This window comes from Chiloscyllium plagiosum, unplaced genomic scaffold (genome assembly GCF_037043375.1).
Source record: "Chiloscyllium plagiosum isolate Xiang-an unplaced genomic scaffold, Cpla_swu_hap1 HiC_scaffold_22, whole genome shotgun sequence".
Classification (NCBI taxonomy): Eukaryota; Metazoa; Chordata; class Chondrichthyes; order Orectolobiformes; family Hemiscylliidae; genus Chiloscyllium; species Chiloscyllium plagiosum.
In genome coordinates this window covers 52,315,455-52,333,933 of record NW_028270160.1, presented here as the reverse complement: position 1 = coordinate 52,333,933, position 18,479 = coordinate 52,315,455, and the positions used below count along the sequence as shown (strand labels likewise).

The following is an 18,479-nucleotide window of genomic DNA, read 5'->3' as shown; positions in this document are numbered from 1 at the left end:
TGTTGAAGGTTCTCATCTTACACCTGCCAAGACAGCTGCAAGAATTTCAAATTTCAGAGGAAAGAACAAGTAATACTGCATGGCAAAAGGTGCTGAATAGTTGACAAATGGATTAGTCAGTTTGCTGTCATTAAAAATGCAATAGGGAATGCTGTTCTTTTCCCCCATCCTCCTGTCTAATTCAGAAATGATGCAACATCTGGACATGCTCCTTGTACCATACATTATAACTCGAAATGCTGAATGATTGCCTGAATCAGTCATCTTGTAGATAGGACCTGAGTAATTTGCTCGCTATGCAAGCTTGACTCCAAAGTAGGACGCATCAGTGACGTCCTGCAGGATAATGGTTACTCTGTACAAATCATTTCTCACAATGTATCTCACATACTCACCCAGTGGCCTAAGGCTGGTACCTTTGAATGCGAAAAATGCCCAGCCCACCTCAAATTATCATGGAAAGATAAGGTATCACCAAGATGGAGCAATAGGTGAAGCTAGCCATTAAACGCTGCCACTATGCAGTAACAATGCAAGTGATATTTTCTACTAATGAAATGCTGCCATCAAGCCAAAATGAATACCCCACAAAAATGAATAATGAGGTAGATGAGTTTCATTGCAGGTGTGATATGGACTCAAAGATTGGAGGATTGTATCAAACAGCACATCATCCAGCTTTTTAGAATAGATAGAGGACTGACTATACAGAACCAACCTGAGCTTTTAAAGCCTTTAACATAGGACTGGATATTAAAAAGTCCTGCCAAGTGTCTTTCTATTGGGTAGCCACATACTATAGCCCATCTCTTCCCTGCTCATCTCACCATCATGACAAAAAGGGTGAGCATATGCCAAAATCAACAGCATACTCACCAAATGTAAATAAATAACTGCTTGTCAATTCATACTGTTAAAGCACCATTGACCGCGAGAAGATACTACCCATATCTAAATACATTTGGTGGCAGCAGCTAGGCAAGAGTGGGTAGGCATTTGTCAAACAAAGTTTATAAAATGGCAAGAAGAAAGATTTTTATCTTCAGGAGATGCATGTGGCCATCAGGAACATCTCACTTAAAGACTATAAGATTATGAAACATAGAGCAGAAGAAAGCTAGATAATACCCCAATTTCTTCCCACCTGCCTATACAGAAAAATCCATCTTAACTCCCCTCACTCCACTTCTCCAAGCCTGCCTTTATCTCTCTCTGGGATGCATTGCCATCTTCTTCATGGATGTGCATGCAGGACTGAGAGTGGCCCCTACTGAACTCATGAGACTGGTGGTACTGCTGAAGTTGGCAGGCAATCGGATTGGCTAGTGGTTCAGAGGTTAGGATTTACTCCTAAGAGATGGGTGAACATCCCACTTTTGGGTAACGTAGACTATCTGCCCACAGCTTGTCTCAGCTGAGAGGTTAGTTTCTTTCTAGTTCGTTTGCTCATTTCAAACTTTCCTCCCTAGGGTGCCCGGTCCTGTAATTTTCAGCCCTTAATATTTCACCTTAGCTGTGATTCTGTGGTCAAAGGGCACTTCCTGAACAACCCTGAGTATGCTCAGAATTACAATAATAACCAATTTAATATTAGTTGGCAGGATCACAAAGGGGCTTAGTTACACTTGCTAGAAGCTATATATTTATACACAGAGAGGTGTTCTCTGTAGGTGAAAGGAACCAGTCATTGCACCTTTTTTGAATTAAACACATCTGTGTGAGGTGCAATATTTGCCTCATGTAACCTCCATGTCAATATCGCAACCAATCAGAGTTGACTTACTAAACAGCAACCTCTTCCCTTGCAGTTTAAATTGTTGCTCCCTTCAAACTTATGTACTCCTGCAGTTGTTTTGATAAGTGGGATTCTTCATATCATGTCTCTTATATTTAATAATGCAATGTATTAAAGTTACTAGGATGCAATATTCCTTAGGAGGATAGTGTATATAGTTGTATTATTGTAGTTATATATACCTTGAGTCAAACCTCATTATTACAAACATCTTTTGATCATCAAAGTAAATTTGATCAGAAGTAAATCCACACTGTGAGCTTTGAAGCAGGTTGTAGAGCTTCAATGACTTAAAATAATTACACTTGGAATAATGGGGTTTCCTTGCCTAGTATCTTAGTCTAGTTAACAGTATTCTAACATATTTCCTTACACCTGATTATCTTCTTTCCTTTCAAGTCTTTCTCTTCTCTATCATTTTCAACAAAGCAGGGGAAAAAAGTCTGTTTTTGAAGATGGAGACCGGCAAAAGCTTTTAAGCGCATTTGCTTCCCGTGCTATTGAGGCTCATAAACAGTCCACTGTTAATGGAACATTGAAAAATAGTCTACCCAAGTCTGAAAGTAATATCACCTATTTATCAGATGAGAACCCATTAACAACACGGAATCCCATATATAATCCCAACATATTTTTACCTCCCGAAAATTGCGATATGTCCTGTCATAAAATGGAATCAGTTTTAGCCAAGTCTTCACCTAGAAGAATAACATTGAAAGAGGCATTACTAAAGACTCCAACTGAGGGAGGTCATCGAGCATGGACATTGCCCTCTCGCATTCACGGGCATCAAATGTACAATGTCCTTCATAGACCAGGGATTTTGGATCCTATGCAGTGGCAAAGGAAAATGTTGAAAGGAGAAGAGGGAAGGACTGCAAGTCAATTGAACAACACAAATTCTACTGTTAAAGGTGACAATATTAAACTAACTGTTAAAGAACAAGCAAGGCAGTTTGAACAACAAGCTTTACGGAAAAAGAATCATATCAAAATTCAAGACTCCCTAATGAGCGGAAATTTCCCCTCAAAGAGCAGAAGTGTGGCTGCAATCCCTCAAAAGTCGTCAATATCTACACCATCGCATCATCATCATCGTCATCATGATTCTTCCTCTTCCCTTGCTTCTATTTCTCTGACTTTGGATTCTGAATTACGTTCACTACCTCCCATTAACTCTATTCATTCTGACATCTTAGAAGAAGTTTCTTCTCCCGTAAATGGGAAAGCAACATCTCCTTCTGTACAGAGTGACAGTGACTGCAGCTTATTCACACAGATATGCAGCTCAATGGAGTTAGGCAGTGAACTGTTGGAGAACATTCCAGAACCTCTGACCGTTGCTCCTCCTCCACCACCCCTTCCTCCATTCCCTTCAATTTTGCCTTATCATTCCCTGCCAACTTCTCATTACCCTCCTCCTCCCTCACCACCACCCCTTCCTCCTCTCCCCCCTCCTCACACATTACGTATCACTCTTCCCTCTTTACGCCATTCACAACAGCCTGCACCTGTTCCTGAACTTGCTGCTTCATCATCATCTGTTCCTCAGAATCGAGCTCCAACAAGAGAATTGAAAGGAATATTGAAACGTATCCCAAATCTAGCGGAGATTGAAAAATCTGTTGCCAACATGCAGAGTCAAATAGATAAGAACAGTTTTGTGTATAAACAAATCAAAGTGAAATCTACAGCTGAGTCAGAAGGACAAGGGACTGAGTTGGTATCTGGGCCAAGTTTGAACGGGCAGAATAGCTTGCAGTCTGTTGTGCAGGAACGTGAAAAACGTTTCCCATCACACTCCAGCCTGTTTTAATGTCTAACTGCTGTTTCACTATTCATAACCTGCACTTTTTAATTTAAGCTAATAACTGTGGCATACATATATAGCCTGATGTTTTACTGATGCAGCATTTAATCACATTTCCGCAGCATCTGGTTAATGGTATCATAAGAATGAATTAAAATATAAAACAAAGGATAAAAGCAACAATGAATGACAACCATTAATAGGTTGATCAAAGTGCTGATGTCTTCCTATATCATATGTTTTAATTTAGTATCAAATTCATTTTAATTGAGTTGCACTTTGAATAACTGTCTGTTGCCTGAGCCCTGTAGGACCTGTTTAATTGATTCATTCCTTTTAAATCATGTTCTAGGTTATGTAGCAGCAACTTCTGGGCCAAGAAGTGTTTCAGCATCTATCTCTCCTTTCACTGTGTGTAACTTTGGGAGAGCAGGATGGAGGGCATTCTGCCAGTTTAGTAAATGACTTTCACCTCATCCAGATGTTTGATTTGAAATTGCTTTGTCTCTTAAGAATTGCTTGCCATCCATTAAACAAGCTTTGCTTGTTCTTTTATATCTTAATTTACGTATGTTGTTTATATAATGTGGCTGGCAAACTGTGCACAGCATAAGCACACCGTGCCAGCCATTCCTAGCTCATAGTTCATGCTCCAATAATTTTACTCAAAAGGGAAAAGAGTGTTAGATGCCTCCAGTTAAAGGTTTTAGCTTCCAGATGGACAAACAAGTTAGCTTCATAATGGCAGGTTTCAGATGAGTGATGATTTAAATCTGCACTAAACCTTTGATATCCCATTTTAATTTTTTAATAATTTTTTTATCACCTTAGACATGTCTTGCTATGGAATCTAAAGTAATCATTTGCATAGGATTTTGATACTGTTTACTGCAGATCTCAAAGTCATGCTGTGTTTGAAATGATCAGTCAAATGATATACAACTCTGCCGAATGAATATGTAGAAGAAGCCACATTAAACATTTGAGCAGAAATTCTTATGATGGATTTCATTTAAAATTAACTGCAGTTACTTAGCTATACAGATTTTTTTACAGTTTGGAGAATTTACCTAGATTAATGACTACAGGAAATTACAGTAAGCCACTAACATTTAGGTTTTATTATTATGTTTGTACTTTCTAAACTATTTTGATTACTTTTGATTTAGCACATTAGTCAAATATAAATATTTGATTTTAGATAACTATTACACTTGGTATATATTAAGAAACTGTTTAAAATATTAAAAGCAATAACAATATTTCTTTATTTAAAATACGTCATATACTGCTGAACTCATTCATTCCATTTTTCTGGTATCATGTAGTACAAAAATTACAACTAGCTGATAAATAACATCTTAAAACCTCATTGTGTGTTATTTCATCTTTCTTGTATCTGCTAGACTTTTGCTTTAATTTTATTATTCAGTGTGGATGTGGTGACTCCTTTCATGAATATTTATGTAATGAGTGCTGAATAATATTTTCTTACAAAGCACACAATTAGAATGCACAATCATTGCACTATTCCCTCCTTTAGCAAGGAGGTGATGATTAAGCAATACTTCAATGGGTTCACATTATTAACTTTCACCATCATAAATCATTGACTTTGATAGAAAAAAAAGCTCTGCTATTCAAAATCTGTCATGTTGTGATTGTTAAATTTTTGGAATAATTTATAAGGTTCTAAAATGTGCAGTTATTACCTTAAAAGCAATACATGCTTGGTGACAGAATACTATGCATTCTACACTTGTCCTGAGTCAGTTTCTGGTGATTTTTTTTAATAATTGGAGAGAAGTTGCAAAATACGGGGGAGTGGGGGGAGGGGTTTTGGGGGGGGTGCAGTTTCTCTGACGTTGACTACCAAAGAACTCGTGGAAATTGGAAATTTCAAATAAAGTTTGTTGTTGGAACTGGTACTCAGGGAGTAGAACAAACATCTCTGATGATTTGTTAAAAATGGAATTTCATTCTCTGAATTTATTTTTGTTAATCTAGAGTGACATATTCTTTTCAAATTGGATTAATGTATCTGTGACTAAAGTGAAAACAGTCATAGATGTGTGACACATTAACAAGAATTCCAATCTGACTAGTATTTTTTTTAAATAATGTTTAAGACAATATATTAAGTATAGAATCACATTGGTACAATCGCAGCATAAATGCATTTTGCAATTAATTTTACGATCCACACCGCCCCGCATCCCACCCTCAAGCCCTATCTCACCCCAAGCCCCATATCCAAGTGTAAACAATATGAGGAATGGGCTAAAATCCAAGGAATCTTGTACAAGTCTCAAGCCACACATTTCTGCCAGGTGAGTGACATTTTGGCCAGGGTTTTCTGGCGTCAGTGGATGTCTCTTACTTGCTTACTGAAAAAGTGATGACCTGATAAATCATAGCATGACCCATCAGTTCTTCCACCAATCGTGCAGTATATTTCTCTCTAAAGGAAGGAATCAGAAGCAAACCATGCAGCAAGAGCTGCCAGCCAATCACCACCCAAGAAAGAAGGCGTCTTTAATGAGTCATTAGTTGCTCACTTAAGGGCCTCACTTGGCAGTGGGATGGGAAGAGTGGGCTTTGACCTTCCAATTCAGGACTTAAGGAGGACCAAGGGGAGAAAGTGATGGGATTCTGTGAGGTTACTGTCCTACCCAATTAGGTTGTTTTCCTGCTTTCATACCTGCCACCTTCAGAAGGTTCTGCTCATGAAATTCACCAATTTCGAGCTCTGAGGAGTCTGGGTGCGGGGTCCTCACCTTTTATTTCTAAAAGTCATGAGTTAATGAAATGAGTCTCCACTGTAGCTTTCCTTTTGCTCGTGGGTGCTTTACCAGAGTTGGGAGAAATTAGAGGAGGCAAATTTGTTTTTTTTTGTGAACTTCCTCTGAGTCAGGCGTGGGTGTAGTCCTATGGAACGTGAGGAGTATCCTCACTTCTATTAGCCTCGATCATCCCTCCAGCCATCTGATTTCTTACAGCTATAAAAAAGATAACTGTTTTATATTTTGTAATTGAACATTGTGGCTTTCACTCTGGATAACTAACAAAGGAGTTGGACAAGACTGTGATAATTGCCAGAGCTTTCACACATCATAATGGGCTTGTTTCTTTTCAAAGTCGTAAGCTCCTCATTACACCAATGGCTGAAAAACATGTAATTTATAAAAATAATGGTTAATTCAGGTGAAATTTTTTGACTCCCATATTTTCCACCCTACACAATTTCTTGCAATTGCTTTTCTATTCTATTATCTCTTTCCCTTCCCAATGTTTGAGGTGGCGAATTGTGTTGAAGCCAATAGAGTTAAAATGAGTTAAGAAGAGCAGGTTGTAAAGTATTTCCTTGAACATTTGTCTGAACTCTTTAAAAGTTTCTCTGTATTTACTTACAGCTTTTTTATTTATCATTCTTGAGAATGTGTTAAAAAAACGATATTCCTCCTCATCAACATCCTAAATAGCTGTTCCTTGTTCTAAGACTTTGACCCTAAATTATCGACACACTCAGCCAGAAGAAGCAGCCTCTCTATATTTACCCTGTGTAGCCCTTTAAACATTTTGTAAGTTTCAATTAGATCGCATCTTGTTCTAAACTCTGGAGAATATAGGCCCTCACAAGACATCCCACCATCCCAGGAATTGGTCTGCAGAATCTCCAGTATACTCCAACCATGCAAAGTGCATCCTCCTTGAGGTGTAGAGACCAAGGTACTCCACGAATGGTCTAACCATGGCTCCACAGAACTGAAGCAAATCATCTTTAGTCTATGCTCATATCTCTTGCATTAAAAGCTAATGTACCATTTGCCTTCCTTTTTGCTTGTTGCACCTATTCATTAGCTGTCAATAACTTATGAATAAAGACACTCAAGTCCTTTTGGACATGAACACTCATCAGTCTTTCATCATTTTGGGAGAACGCTACACCACCGAGCGTCCTACAAAAATGGACCACCCCCCCACCACCACCACCACCACCAAATCCACGTTATTGAGTTATTGAGTGTCACATGTAGCTAAGTACAGTGAATAGCTTTGTTTGCAAGCAGTATAGACAGATCATAGTAAGCAAGGACGTACAGATCAGAGGGTGAAAACAAAACTAAACAGAGGCATGCAAGTTACATCGCACAGAGTATGTGCTAGGCAAGATCAAAATTAGGAGAAAGTGAGGACTGCAGATGCTGGAGATCAGAGCTGAAAATGTGTTGCTGGAAAAGCGCAGCAGGTCAGGCAGCATCCAAGGAACAGGAGAATCGATGTTTCGGGCATGAGCCCTTCATCAGGAATTAGCAAGATCAAAATTAGCAAGACCAGCATTATTTGAAGTTAGAAAGTCCATTCATCAGTCTAACAACAGCAGTGAAGAAGCTGTTCTTGAACCTGCTGATGCGTGTGTTCAAGCTTCTGTATCTTCTGCCTAATGGAATTATACTTCATCTGCCAAGTTCTTGTCCACTCACTCAGACAGCCCAAGTCAACTTGAATGCCAACTGCAGCATCATCACAACACACATTCCTGCCTAGTTTCGTGCAACTTGGAAATGTTATATTTGGCCCACAAATCAAATCATTGGTATGGATGTGAACAACTGGAATTCAAACACTCATCCTGTGGTGTGCATTACTGACAGCTGTTTATGCCTACTGTGTACTTTCTTTCCATTAGCCAGTGCTCAATCTATGCCAACATATTATGTCTATCCCATCTACTCTGATTTTTTTTATGAACATTCTGCTGGAATATTATTAAAAGTGCTCTGAAAATTCAATTATAGCATCCGCTGGTTCCCCTTTATCTACTTGGGGCCAAAAGATTCAACAGGTATATCCAACATACATTTCCATTCATACATCTATGTTGAGTTTGTCAAAAGTATCCAGTTATTGCATCCTTCAATTGATTCTAGCATTTTCCTTTTTGGTGACATCAGGCTCCTAGGTCTGTAGTTCTGTGTTTACTCACTCCCTCGTTTCTCAAACTGGATTAGGTTCAGAATTCAGTTTTTTAAAAGCTCTCTAACATCCCACTGGCCCAAACAGAGGCTCCTCTGCAGATAAAAACTCTCTTCAGTCAATCATGTTCTCTTCTTTGGGAATCCAAAATAAAGAGCACAACCTTAAAATGACAACTTGACAAATTGTGAGTATAATTAGAGTACACGTTTTCCCACAATTAATTGTGGAATTCTGGAACTGGCTGTTTGAAAAGGGAATATGTGTTTGATCATTTGAAACTATCAGGACTATAATAGGTAGTTTTTTTTGTCAGAAGGTGGCATCAAGGGATATACCACAAACATTATGTAAATAGAGCTGAGGTAAACATGACGGTAATCTAATTGAATTGCACAACAAGCTCATGGAGCCGAATGGCCTACTCCAGTTTCTATCTGAACTGTACTCAGGTGTAATTCTCCAAAGTTGATTGTGAAGTTAGCAAGTCCAAGCAATCAGATTTGAAGAGTTGCATTTGGAGAGATTTTGTTCAGCATATTCTCTAAGGTCATTCATGTGTCAACAAAATTCCTATATGTAACAAAAGAAAAGCTGCAGTTTCTATGTACCTTTTCCTTGTCAAGTTGGCTCAGAACTGACATTATTTAACATACAACGTTATGGAATAGATACTATTAAAATGATTAAAAGTAAGTGCCATTCATTAATTTCATATTTCCATTTTGCTGATTTAAGCAGAACATTTGAAATGTTAATTTATTGCTGCCATATAATGACATTGATAGATTAATTCAGTATAATCATCTTGACAAACACTGCCTAAATATCATAACCTGGATAAAATTGGCTTCAAAAATGTTTTTTCTATTACCTACTCACAAGAAATTATATCCATTCAACCTTAATTCCACATGCATTCATGGAATGTCAATTTAATTATGAGCAAAATGCTTTCAATCACTACTTTGGCAACAAAAAGAAAATCAACTTGTTTGAGTTTTCTTGAGTAGGTGGTGTTGTTGCTAATATTTTATGTTCATTTACTTTTCATAATTTGACCTTTATGTATGCTTTACATTTCTATTTTATTCTGTTTCCCAACTTATCAGGACAGCTTCAGAACAGTCCTGTACAATATGCATACACTTCTTGTTCTTCCTTATAAGTCACAGTACAGTATGTCTTTTTGCTATATGACAGATATTCATCTTGAAACATATAGAGTGCAGAAGAGATCGACTGGAATGGTACCAGGGCTGTGAGGGCCTTCACTTATGAAAAGATGTTTAGAAGTTGAGCCAGTCCAGTTAAGAGTGCAGAAGATTAAGAAGACATTTGATAAATGTGTTCAAAATCATAAGCAGCTTTCATATAGTAAATAAGCAGAAACTGTTTCGAGTGGCTGACACGATGGTAAGCAGAAGCCACAGATTTAAGATGACTGGTAAAAAAAACATGAGTGAATTGAGGAAACATATTTTTACATGGCAAGTTGGGATTACATTGCCTAGAATAAGTCATGGAAACAGATCAGTAGTAATTTTCAAATAACAATTTGATAATGTGACAACGCTGTGGCTTTAACAGGTTATTTTGTCCTGGTTTTCTTTTGAAGAGGTTATAAGGAAAAGGTGAAAAGCTGGCTAGTGAAGATCAAATACTAAACAGCTTGGGAGGCCTTGGGTTTCTTTTTAAAGTTGGAACAATAGAAGCTGCCTGGATGGGTGTGGCCAGTTCTCACAGGCCAGGATTTATAGTTTATTTTTAATTTTTACATTTAGCTTTAAGCAGTTGCTGTTGGAGTCTCAACAGGGCAGAAGCTGCTAGAGTTTTGAAGAAGTAGAAGCTGTGTTTTCCCCCTCTTGGTTACAGTTAGAAGCTGTGGTTCTCTCTGCTGTTGGGTTACCTGTGAGACAAATCTATTTTCTGAATTTGCCATTTTGCTGAGGGCTGTGTCTATGGGATGTTATTATATTGGAATAGTTAATTAGTAAAAGTTACTGTGTCTATTATTCTGTTAAGTTTTCCAATAGAGTTAAATTATTCTAAATTCTTCTTTCTTTTGTTGTGTTTTAACTACAAGATTTAAGTAAATTGTGTTTTGCTTAACATCAAATAGTTTGACCAATCACATTGCATCCTGAGCCAGCATGTTACATTTATGCTCAAAGTAAGAAATGTTAGTGCCTAGGCTACCTTCTCTGTGGGGGTCTAGTCTGATCCATAATAGTACTTACCTGGAGGAAAGTATTCACAGGGTTATAAAGTGGATCTAATTTGGTAGCTCAATGGCAGAAGTGTGCAGGGCAGAATGCCCAGAATAGCTACCTTCTTTTCTGCAACACTCAATCATTCTGTGATGAAGATAAAGTATGAGTAGACTTTATGCGAAATGTTTGAAGCTGGAATTTCCTGGGAGTCACAATCTCTCACAACTTGCTGCTTGACCCTTTATTTTTAACAAAAGTAAGGAGCTCAACCTTTCTGAGAGAAGATTCCAATTAGGGCTCCTTCAGAAATAAGACTCCAATCCAAATAGAGTCATAGAGTTGTGCAGCACGGAAACAGACCCTTCGGTTCAATTCGTCCATGCCGACCAGATATCCTAAATTAATCTAGTTCCACTTGCCAGTATTTTGCCCATATCCCTCTAAGCCCTTCCTATTTATATACCCATCCAGATGCTTTTTAAATGTTGTAATTGTGCCAGCCTCCACCACTTCTCCTGGCAGCTCATTCCATACACGCACCAACCTCTGCGTGAAAAGGTTGCCCTAAGGTCTCTTTTATATCTTTCCCCTCTCACCCTAAACCTATGCCCTCTCGTTCTGGACTCCCACAGCCCAGGGAAAAGACCTTGCCTATTTACCCTATCCATGCCCCTTATGATTTTATGAACCTCTTTAAGGTCACCCCTCAGCCTCCAACACTGCAGGGAAAACAGTCCCACTCTACTCAGCCTCTCCCTTTGGCTCAAACCCTCCAATCCTGGCAAAATCCTTGTAAATCTTTTCTCAACTCTTTCAAGTTTCACAACAACATCAAGGAAGGAGACCAGAATTGCACACAATACTTCAAAAGTGACCTAACCAATGTACAGCAATAAAATGTAGAGCTGTGTTTCCATTCTGACAGTTCTTTTGTAATGTTCGGGGAAGACACACCATGCTCTTTCCTCAGCAGTCAGCTGCCTCTGTATTCTGAAATATAAAGGTCCTGACAGCTATTTACAGCTGCTCTCAAGAGGCAAGTACATCAGCTAAGTGTGATGATAGAGTGATGGGGCAATAGGTGGGAAGGGATAGGGAGTCAGTTAAGTGGAATGTCTGGTGGTTAGACTGCCCAGCTACCATGTAAACTGAGAAAGGTGCCAGCTGTGGAGGGGATATGTAGGATGCCAGATGAGTGTGAAGTATGGTGGTCGAGAGTATGGTGCTGGAAAAACACAGCTGGTCAGGCGACATCTGAGGAGCAGGAGAGTCAATGTTTCGGGCAGGAATGAAGGGCTTATGTCTGAAACGTCGAGTCTCCTGCTCCTCGGATGCTGACTGATTTGCTGTGGATTTCAAGTGCCACACTTTTCGACTCTGACTCTCCAGCATCTGCAGTCCTCAGTTTCTCCTGATTAGCAACGTGACAAGGTAAGGGGTGCAGTGTTTAGGATAGGTCAGAGCATGTGGGACAGGGTCTGGGGGGTTCAGTTCTGGCAGGGGTGGGGAGATGCTGGGGGTTGAGTTGGATCATGTCTTGGGGGCTTCAGGTCAAGCTGAGTCAGCTCCAGCAGGGTTTGGCGGGATATGTCAGGTGAAGTCCAGGAGGGGGTGTGGGGGTTCAGTGGTGTTACTTGCTATGTTGGGGGATGGGAATTGAGACGGCGTGTCAGGTCTCAGGGGTAATCCTGGAGTAATCAAATCCTGAAACCAGAGATATTGGGTCTGAGTCTGCAAAATATAAATAGTTTGAGGATGGTGTGATTGGGGGTGTGTTAAATACTCATGCAATGTATTTAGTAGTCTAATTTTCCTGGAGCCCTCTGAAATCTCTGATTTAAATTGAGACTTCTGGAGGTTTGCAGAAATACAAGAATTGCTCAAAGGAAAATCCAATTTCCTGGGCAGTTTCTCTGGAGTCTGCTATGCTAAGGTGGAGATTCTGCAGGGTCCCATACACTTCTCCAATAATGACAGTCTGGCTGCCAGGATATCTAAGCCAGAGATTACAGAATTCCTCAATAGAAACTTGTGAAATTGCAAGGGAGTAATCTTTAGAAGCTTAGAACAAAATCTTGTTTCTATCATTAATTTCGCATTTGAGTTTGGAGTGGATTTTTGCAATAATACTTTGATGGAATTTGGGTGTCACCAGCAAGGCATGGATTTGTTGCTCTACCTCTACTTGAGCAGAGTGGCTTGTTAGACCATTTCAGAGGGCAACTAAGAGTCCAGACAATTGATGTATGCCTGGAGTCTCATGTAGAGACCAGGTAAGAGTTGAAGATTTCCCATCATCGAACCAAATGAGTTTTTATGGCAATTAGTGCTTGTTTCATGCTCACTATTACTGAGACTAGCTTCAATACCAAATTGAATAGTTGGTGTTAAGTTCCAACAGGGCAGTGGAAGGATTTGAACCTATATCCGAGAGTGTTTGCCTGGATTTCTGGAGTGCCATCATCTCCTCTCTAACATGACTTGATGTATAAATCCATGTTCATACTTTTATTTTGTGGTACAGGAGCCAGAATCTGTATTTACTGGTTTGAATTTTAAAAGCAGGAATACGAGTCAGGTAGGATTTGTTTGTTATTTTTAGTTTCATTTGGCTCTTGGTAGAAGTCTTACATTCTCAAAAATGTTAAAATTCACACAACACCATGTAATAGTCCAACAGGTTTATTTGGAATCATTAGCTTTCAAAGCGCTGCTTCTTCATCAGGTTGTTGTGATTTTTAATTTTGTCTACCCCTCTCCAACACCAGCACCTACAAATCCACATCCAGTTCATCAAAAAAGAATTTCATTTGATCCAAAACTTACTTTCTTTTATTCCTTTGCCCAGCCATAGTGTTTCAATGAAGAAATCACTCCAGCCACCTCTTCTTCTTCCTGTAATTTCATCACAGCGACTGAGACCACAATTTAACTTGATCTTAGTGTGAAATTCTGTTAGTTCTTGAGCTTTACTGGCACTTCTTACGGTAAACCGTCCTTTAAATCCAGCTCAGTCAATTCTGTAAACTCATTTTTTTTAAGTCAACAACTTAAGCACTTTCATATTTGACCCTCTCCTCTGTTCTACCTTCATAAAAAGTCTGTGGTGCCAGTCAGTTAAAACTGGCTGGTTTGAGTATCATCCGGATTTAGAGCATGCATTTTCGTGATACGGATGACACTGACAAGGTCATATTGATTGCCTGTCCCTTGTTTCCCCATGAAGGAGGAGAAACAAATGGTTGTACATCTCAAAGTTAAACTCCACCACTTCAGAGAACATTTACAGCCAACCAAATGTTGTGAATTAGTTACCAGTTGGTCAGGCCCCCAACAAAGAAATAACTTATCTATAAGATGGAGCTTATTAGAATGTGATTAACAACCTAATGTCAATATTAACAGTGTTCCACATGAACTATGCTACGACTAAATGCATACTGAGATGCAATATGTCAAGGCTTTATATGCAGCTTATTAAAGCTAGAGGATTTGATGGGAGTTTCTCTTCTCACATACAGATAGTTATCTCAAAACACTTCATAAAATGTAGAGGAAAAGCAAAGATTAAGGAGGGCGGTTTTTTTTAGAAGCTTGAAATACACTGATATAAACAAAAGTTAACTTTTGAAAACTAGGTGCCCAGATAGAGTGCTATTAGGCTGCATTTGATAGTCAAGGCATAATAAAAGAGCAGCCAGTAATGAGAAAAAGTTAGAAATGTGACACTTCAATGTCTCTTCCCAAAATGCAAATCAGCATAAACGAAAATCCTAGGAATATTGGGCTGGATATAGACTGGGGGCATGGGCTCTCTGTACTCCAGGGTCAATGTTGAGGTTACACTGCCAGCTTGCCCCATTTTAATGACTAGGGCTCTTTAGTTAGTATTGAATTTCAATGCCTGTCTTTCCATCTCTCTGCAGCAGGTGGTCCTAACTCATAGAGCTACCTTTCAGTGAGAGGCTGGTAGCTCTGCACACCAGGAGTTCCAACAGGAGCAATGGCCACTGCTGATGTTGTAGGTTGGTCCAGGAAGCAACATTCAACAATAGACCTGGACATTGAAGCACATCTGAGATTTTGCTGAGGTCAGGATGACCAATACCAGTGATGGGGGGAATTGGACACAAGAGGGAGGACATGGGGCAACAAAACTGTGGGAGGGAGGGCTTCCAACTGTCTCCAGGGACCTGGGAAGAGGCCCAGGCCTGCCTGTCCTCCTTTCTATTTCCCATTGCTTTAATCCTCCAGTCACCCACAAGATTAAAGCTGCCAGGTAGCATGCTGAGTTTCACCCTCTCCTGCTGCCTGTTAAATCAGTGCCAGCTGGTTGTGGCTCTTGACTGGGTTTAAGCTGCACAATTGAAAGTCTCCACTGGATTTGCATGTGAAGTCCAACTGATGCCGTTCTTGTTGCTTGTAAAATTATAGCGGGGGTGGGTTTTGGCATGCATGTTGCCACCTTAGTGTATGGGTCCACCCACTTCTGCTTCTGCACAACCTGTAAAATTCAGCCCAGTAGCTTATAAAATCAGTCTGATTATTTACAGCTTTATGCTGACTGTCCCATCACCATATGGTATTCATCAATGTAATCTAATGCTTTGCTTGATTATTTATATTTGCTCTTGGGTTTAGATGATGTTGACAGAGTTACTTTCATTGTCCATGCATCTTATTGTCCAAGTTAAAACATTACCATCTACGTGGTGATGCTGCAGCCACAGTGGTAACTTCCTTGACCTTTAATGGTACCGTTGGTAAGGGGCACGTGAAAATGATTAGGCTTTGTTTAGAAAATTGACATTACCTGATGATTACTTGGGGTAAATGTTAGCTGCAAGATTAAGAGACCTGATATGAGTCTTTTAAATTATTGTATGGGTTTAATAGTTCAGATTTAGTAAACTTAATTCCAGTTTGAGTGAATTCAGAACAAATAGGATATGGTTGCAAATGAAACAAAGAATTTAGGAGGAATTTCTTTCCTAAGCATGGTGTGAATATGGATTTCTTGCTATGTGGAGTGGCTCAAGTAGGTGGCACTAACGTATATATAGGGAGTCTTAATATATCATGGGAGAATAGAATATAGGGATATGTTAGCAGTGCAGAACGATGTAATTCATGTGGAGGAGACCATGTGGAGTACTAACAGCTTCTGTATATTGGACATTAAAAAGATATTCAGAGCAATGAGGTCCCTAATATCATCACATAGTGCTAATGCTATTGATTTCTTTTTTCTATCCAATCTATAACCTGTTTTGCCACTGTTCTTCCAAAAACCATGGAAACAATGTTATTTGAAAGTAAATGTTGGTAACATGTGCAAAACCTGTTCTGTCCCCAAACAGTTCCAGTAAATTTGTTAAGAACAATCTGTCTTTCATAAGCCTCAACTGACCTGAAATTATTACCTTTACTCTTGTTAGTTGTGCTTGAGTCACTTACTTAATGATGGGCTTCAATGTATTTTGTTGTGTAGATGACAAGCTAATGGACCTTCAAATCCCACATTCATTCTTATGATGTTTTTTCTTGCCTAAATTGAAATCTCATTATCTGATTCCTAAATTTTTTAGTAATACCCAGACCTTCAATGAAGTGTAAGAAGCTTCAACTACAGCTCTCCCTGATGCAACCATCATTTACTTAATTGTTATTGAATGGATTCCATCTGGTCCTGTTGTCCTCTGAATATTGAAATATTCCTGAGTGATAATTTTGTCACTAATCTCTACCTTCCTCTTTAATTTGAATCATTTACCCAGACAATTGCAGAAAACTTGGTGCAGCCTTTCCCATGTTTAAAAAAAATACTTTGAAGAGAAGCAGTTCTGCTTTTCTGTTTCCTTTTTGAACCTCCTTTAAGGCAGTGCTTTTCATTTCTCGCTGACTGTGATCCTCTTTGCATTCCCACAAATATCTATTGAAATTTTTATCCATTTTCAGTTTTAAGGTTGCGAGTCCATTTTTATAGATTTTTTTTGTTTTGCATTTCATTTTTATCTGATGGGATGGAGGTAGTAGTGCCTACTGCCAATTGTACTTGAGAAGCTGTTGAGCTGGCTTCTTGGATCATTGCAATCCAATCCTACTGCAAGCAAGTTTTTTACCCAGAGACAGTACAGAAATATAAATTTAGTTCCAATGTGATCTGATGTGACACACGGAGGATCTTGTAGGCACTGGTGATTCCACATATTGATGCCCTTGTCCATCAGGTTGGTAGAAGTCAGGTGTTTGGAAGAACAAGGATCCTTGGTAATTTCCAGCATTGCACCAATATTAGCATTTTGCATCTAACTTGAAAAACAGACTTTGAATGTAAAGCAAGTCATAGTTATAAGTAATTTATTGTTTCAAATTCATTTATGGTTTTGTTAAGAAGGGAAAATGTGAGCAACAAATTGTCCATTTTTGTTTAGAAATAAATCCCATTCCTTATTTATGGTTTTAGAATAAAGTATTGACGTATTTTGTGTGGTCAGGTTGGTTTCCAGACATATTTCACTAAAACAAAATCTTTGACATAGCTGGTGTTTGACTGCGCTTTTTCTCACAGTCAGGAGAAAGTGAGGACTGCAGATGCTGGAGATCAGTCAAGAGTGTGGTGCTGCACATCTGAGGAGCAGGAAAATCGACGCTTTGGCCATAAGCCCTTCATCAGGAATAAAACTAGTAGGCCGGGGACTTGAGAGATAAATGGGAGTGGGGTCGGGCTGGGGGGAAAGTAGCTGAGAATGCAACAGGTAGATGAGGGGTGGGGAGAAAGTGATAGATTGGACAGGCGGGTGGAGCGGACAGATGAGAAAGACAATGGACAGGTCAAGAGGGTGGTGCCGAGTTGGAGGCTTGGGACTGGGATAAGTTTGGCAGAGGGGAAATGAAGAAGCTTTTGAAATCCACATTAATCCTGTATGGTTGCAGAGTCCCAAGGCTGAAGATAAGACTTTCTTTCTCCAGGTGTCAGTTGGTTAGGATTTGGCAATTGAGGAGGCACAGGACCTGCATCTCCTTGGTGGAGTGGGAGGGGGAGTTGAAGTGTTCAGCCATGGGATGGTGAGGTTAGTTGGTGCAGGTGCCCCAAAGATGTTCTGTGAAACAATCTCTGACTGATGTTGAAGGATCCTTTGGGGCCTTGGATGGAGGTGATGGGAGAGGTGTGCGCAAGTTTTGCACTTCATGTGGTGGCATGGGAAGGTGCCGGGAGTGGGGTGTGGGCTGGTTGGGGGGCGTGAATCTGACAAGGGAGTCGTGGAGGGAATGTCTCTCCAAAACACTGATAGGGGTGGGGATGGTAATATATAACTAGTGTTGGGGTCTGTTCCAAGGCCCCAAAGGATCTTTCCATATCTGTCAGAGATTCATCTGTACTTCCACACACGTTATCTATTGTGTCCGTTGCACCCGATATGGTCTCCTCTATGTTGGGGAGACAGGACACCAACTTGTGAATCATTTCACAGAACATCTCTGGGCCACCTGCACCAACCAACCCCGCCGCCCTGTGGCTGAACACTTCAACTCCTCCTCCCACTTCAGCAAGGCCATGCAAGTCCTTGGCCTTCTCCATTGCCAAAGCTTAACCACCCAACTCCTGGAGGAAGAATGCCTCATCTTCAGCCTTGTGGCCATGTAACCAAATGGGATTATTGTGGATTTCACCAGTTTTGTC

General features: G+C 39.7%; 1 protein-coding gene across 9 annotated transcripts in view; it reads left to right on the top strand.

Annotated features, from left to right (window-relative positions):
- pcdh15b (protocadherin-related 15b) overlaps nt 1-18,479 on the top strand; it is a 1,538,224-nt gene that overhangs the window by 1,478,046 nt on the left and 41,699 nt on the right. For 5 of the 9 annotated variants that reach the window (XM_087999061.1, XM_087999058.1, XM_087999060.1 and 2 more), the window contains one exon: nt 2,195-4,971. The exons of 3 other annotated variants lie outside the window; for them this stretch is intronic. In XM_087999061.1, the coding sequence (XP_087855187.1) occupies nt 2,195-3,611 (1,417 nt within the window). In that variant the 3' untranslated portion in view covers nt 3,612-4,971. Of the gene's footprint in view, nt 1-2,194; nt 4,972-18,479 lie in introns of those variants that run through there. One more of the 9 variants, XM_087999063.1, reaches the window with a different exon arrangement.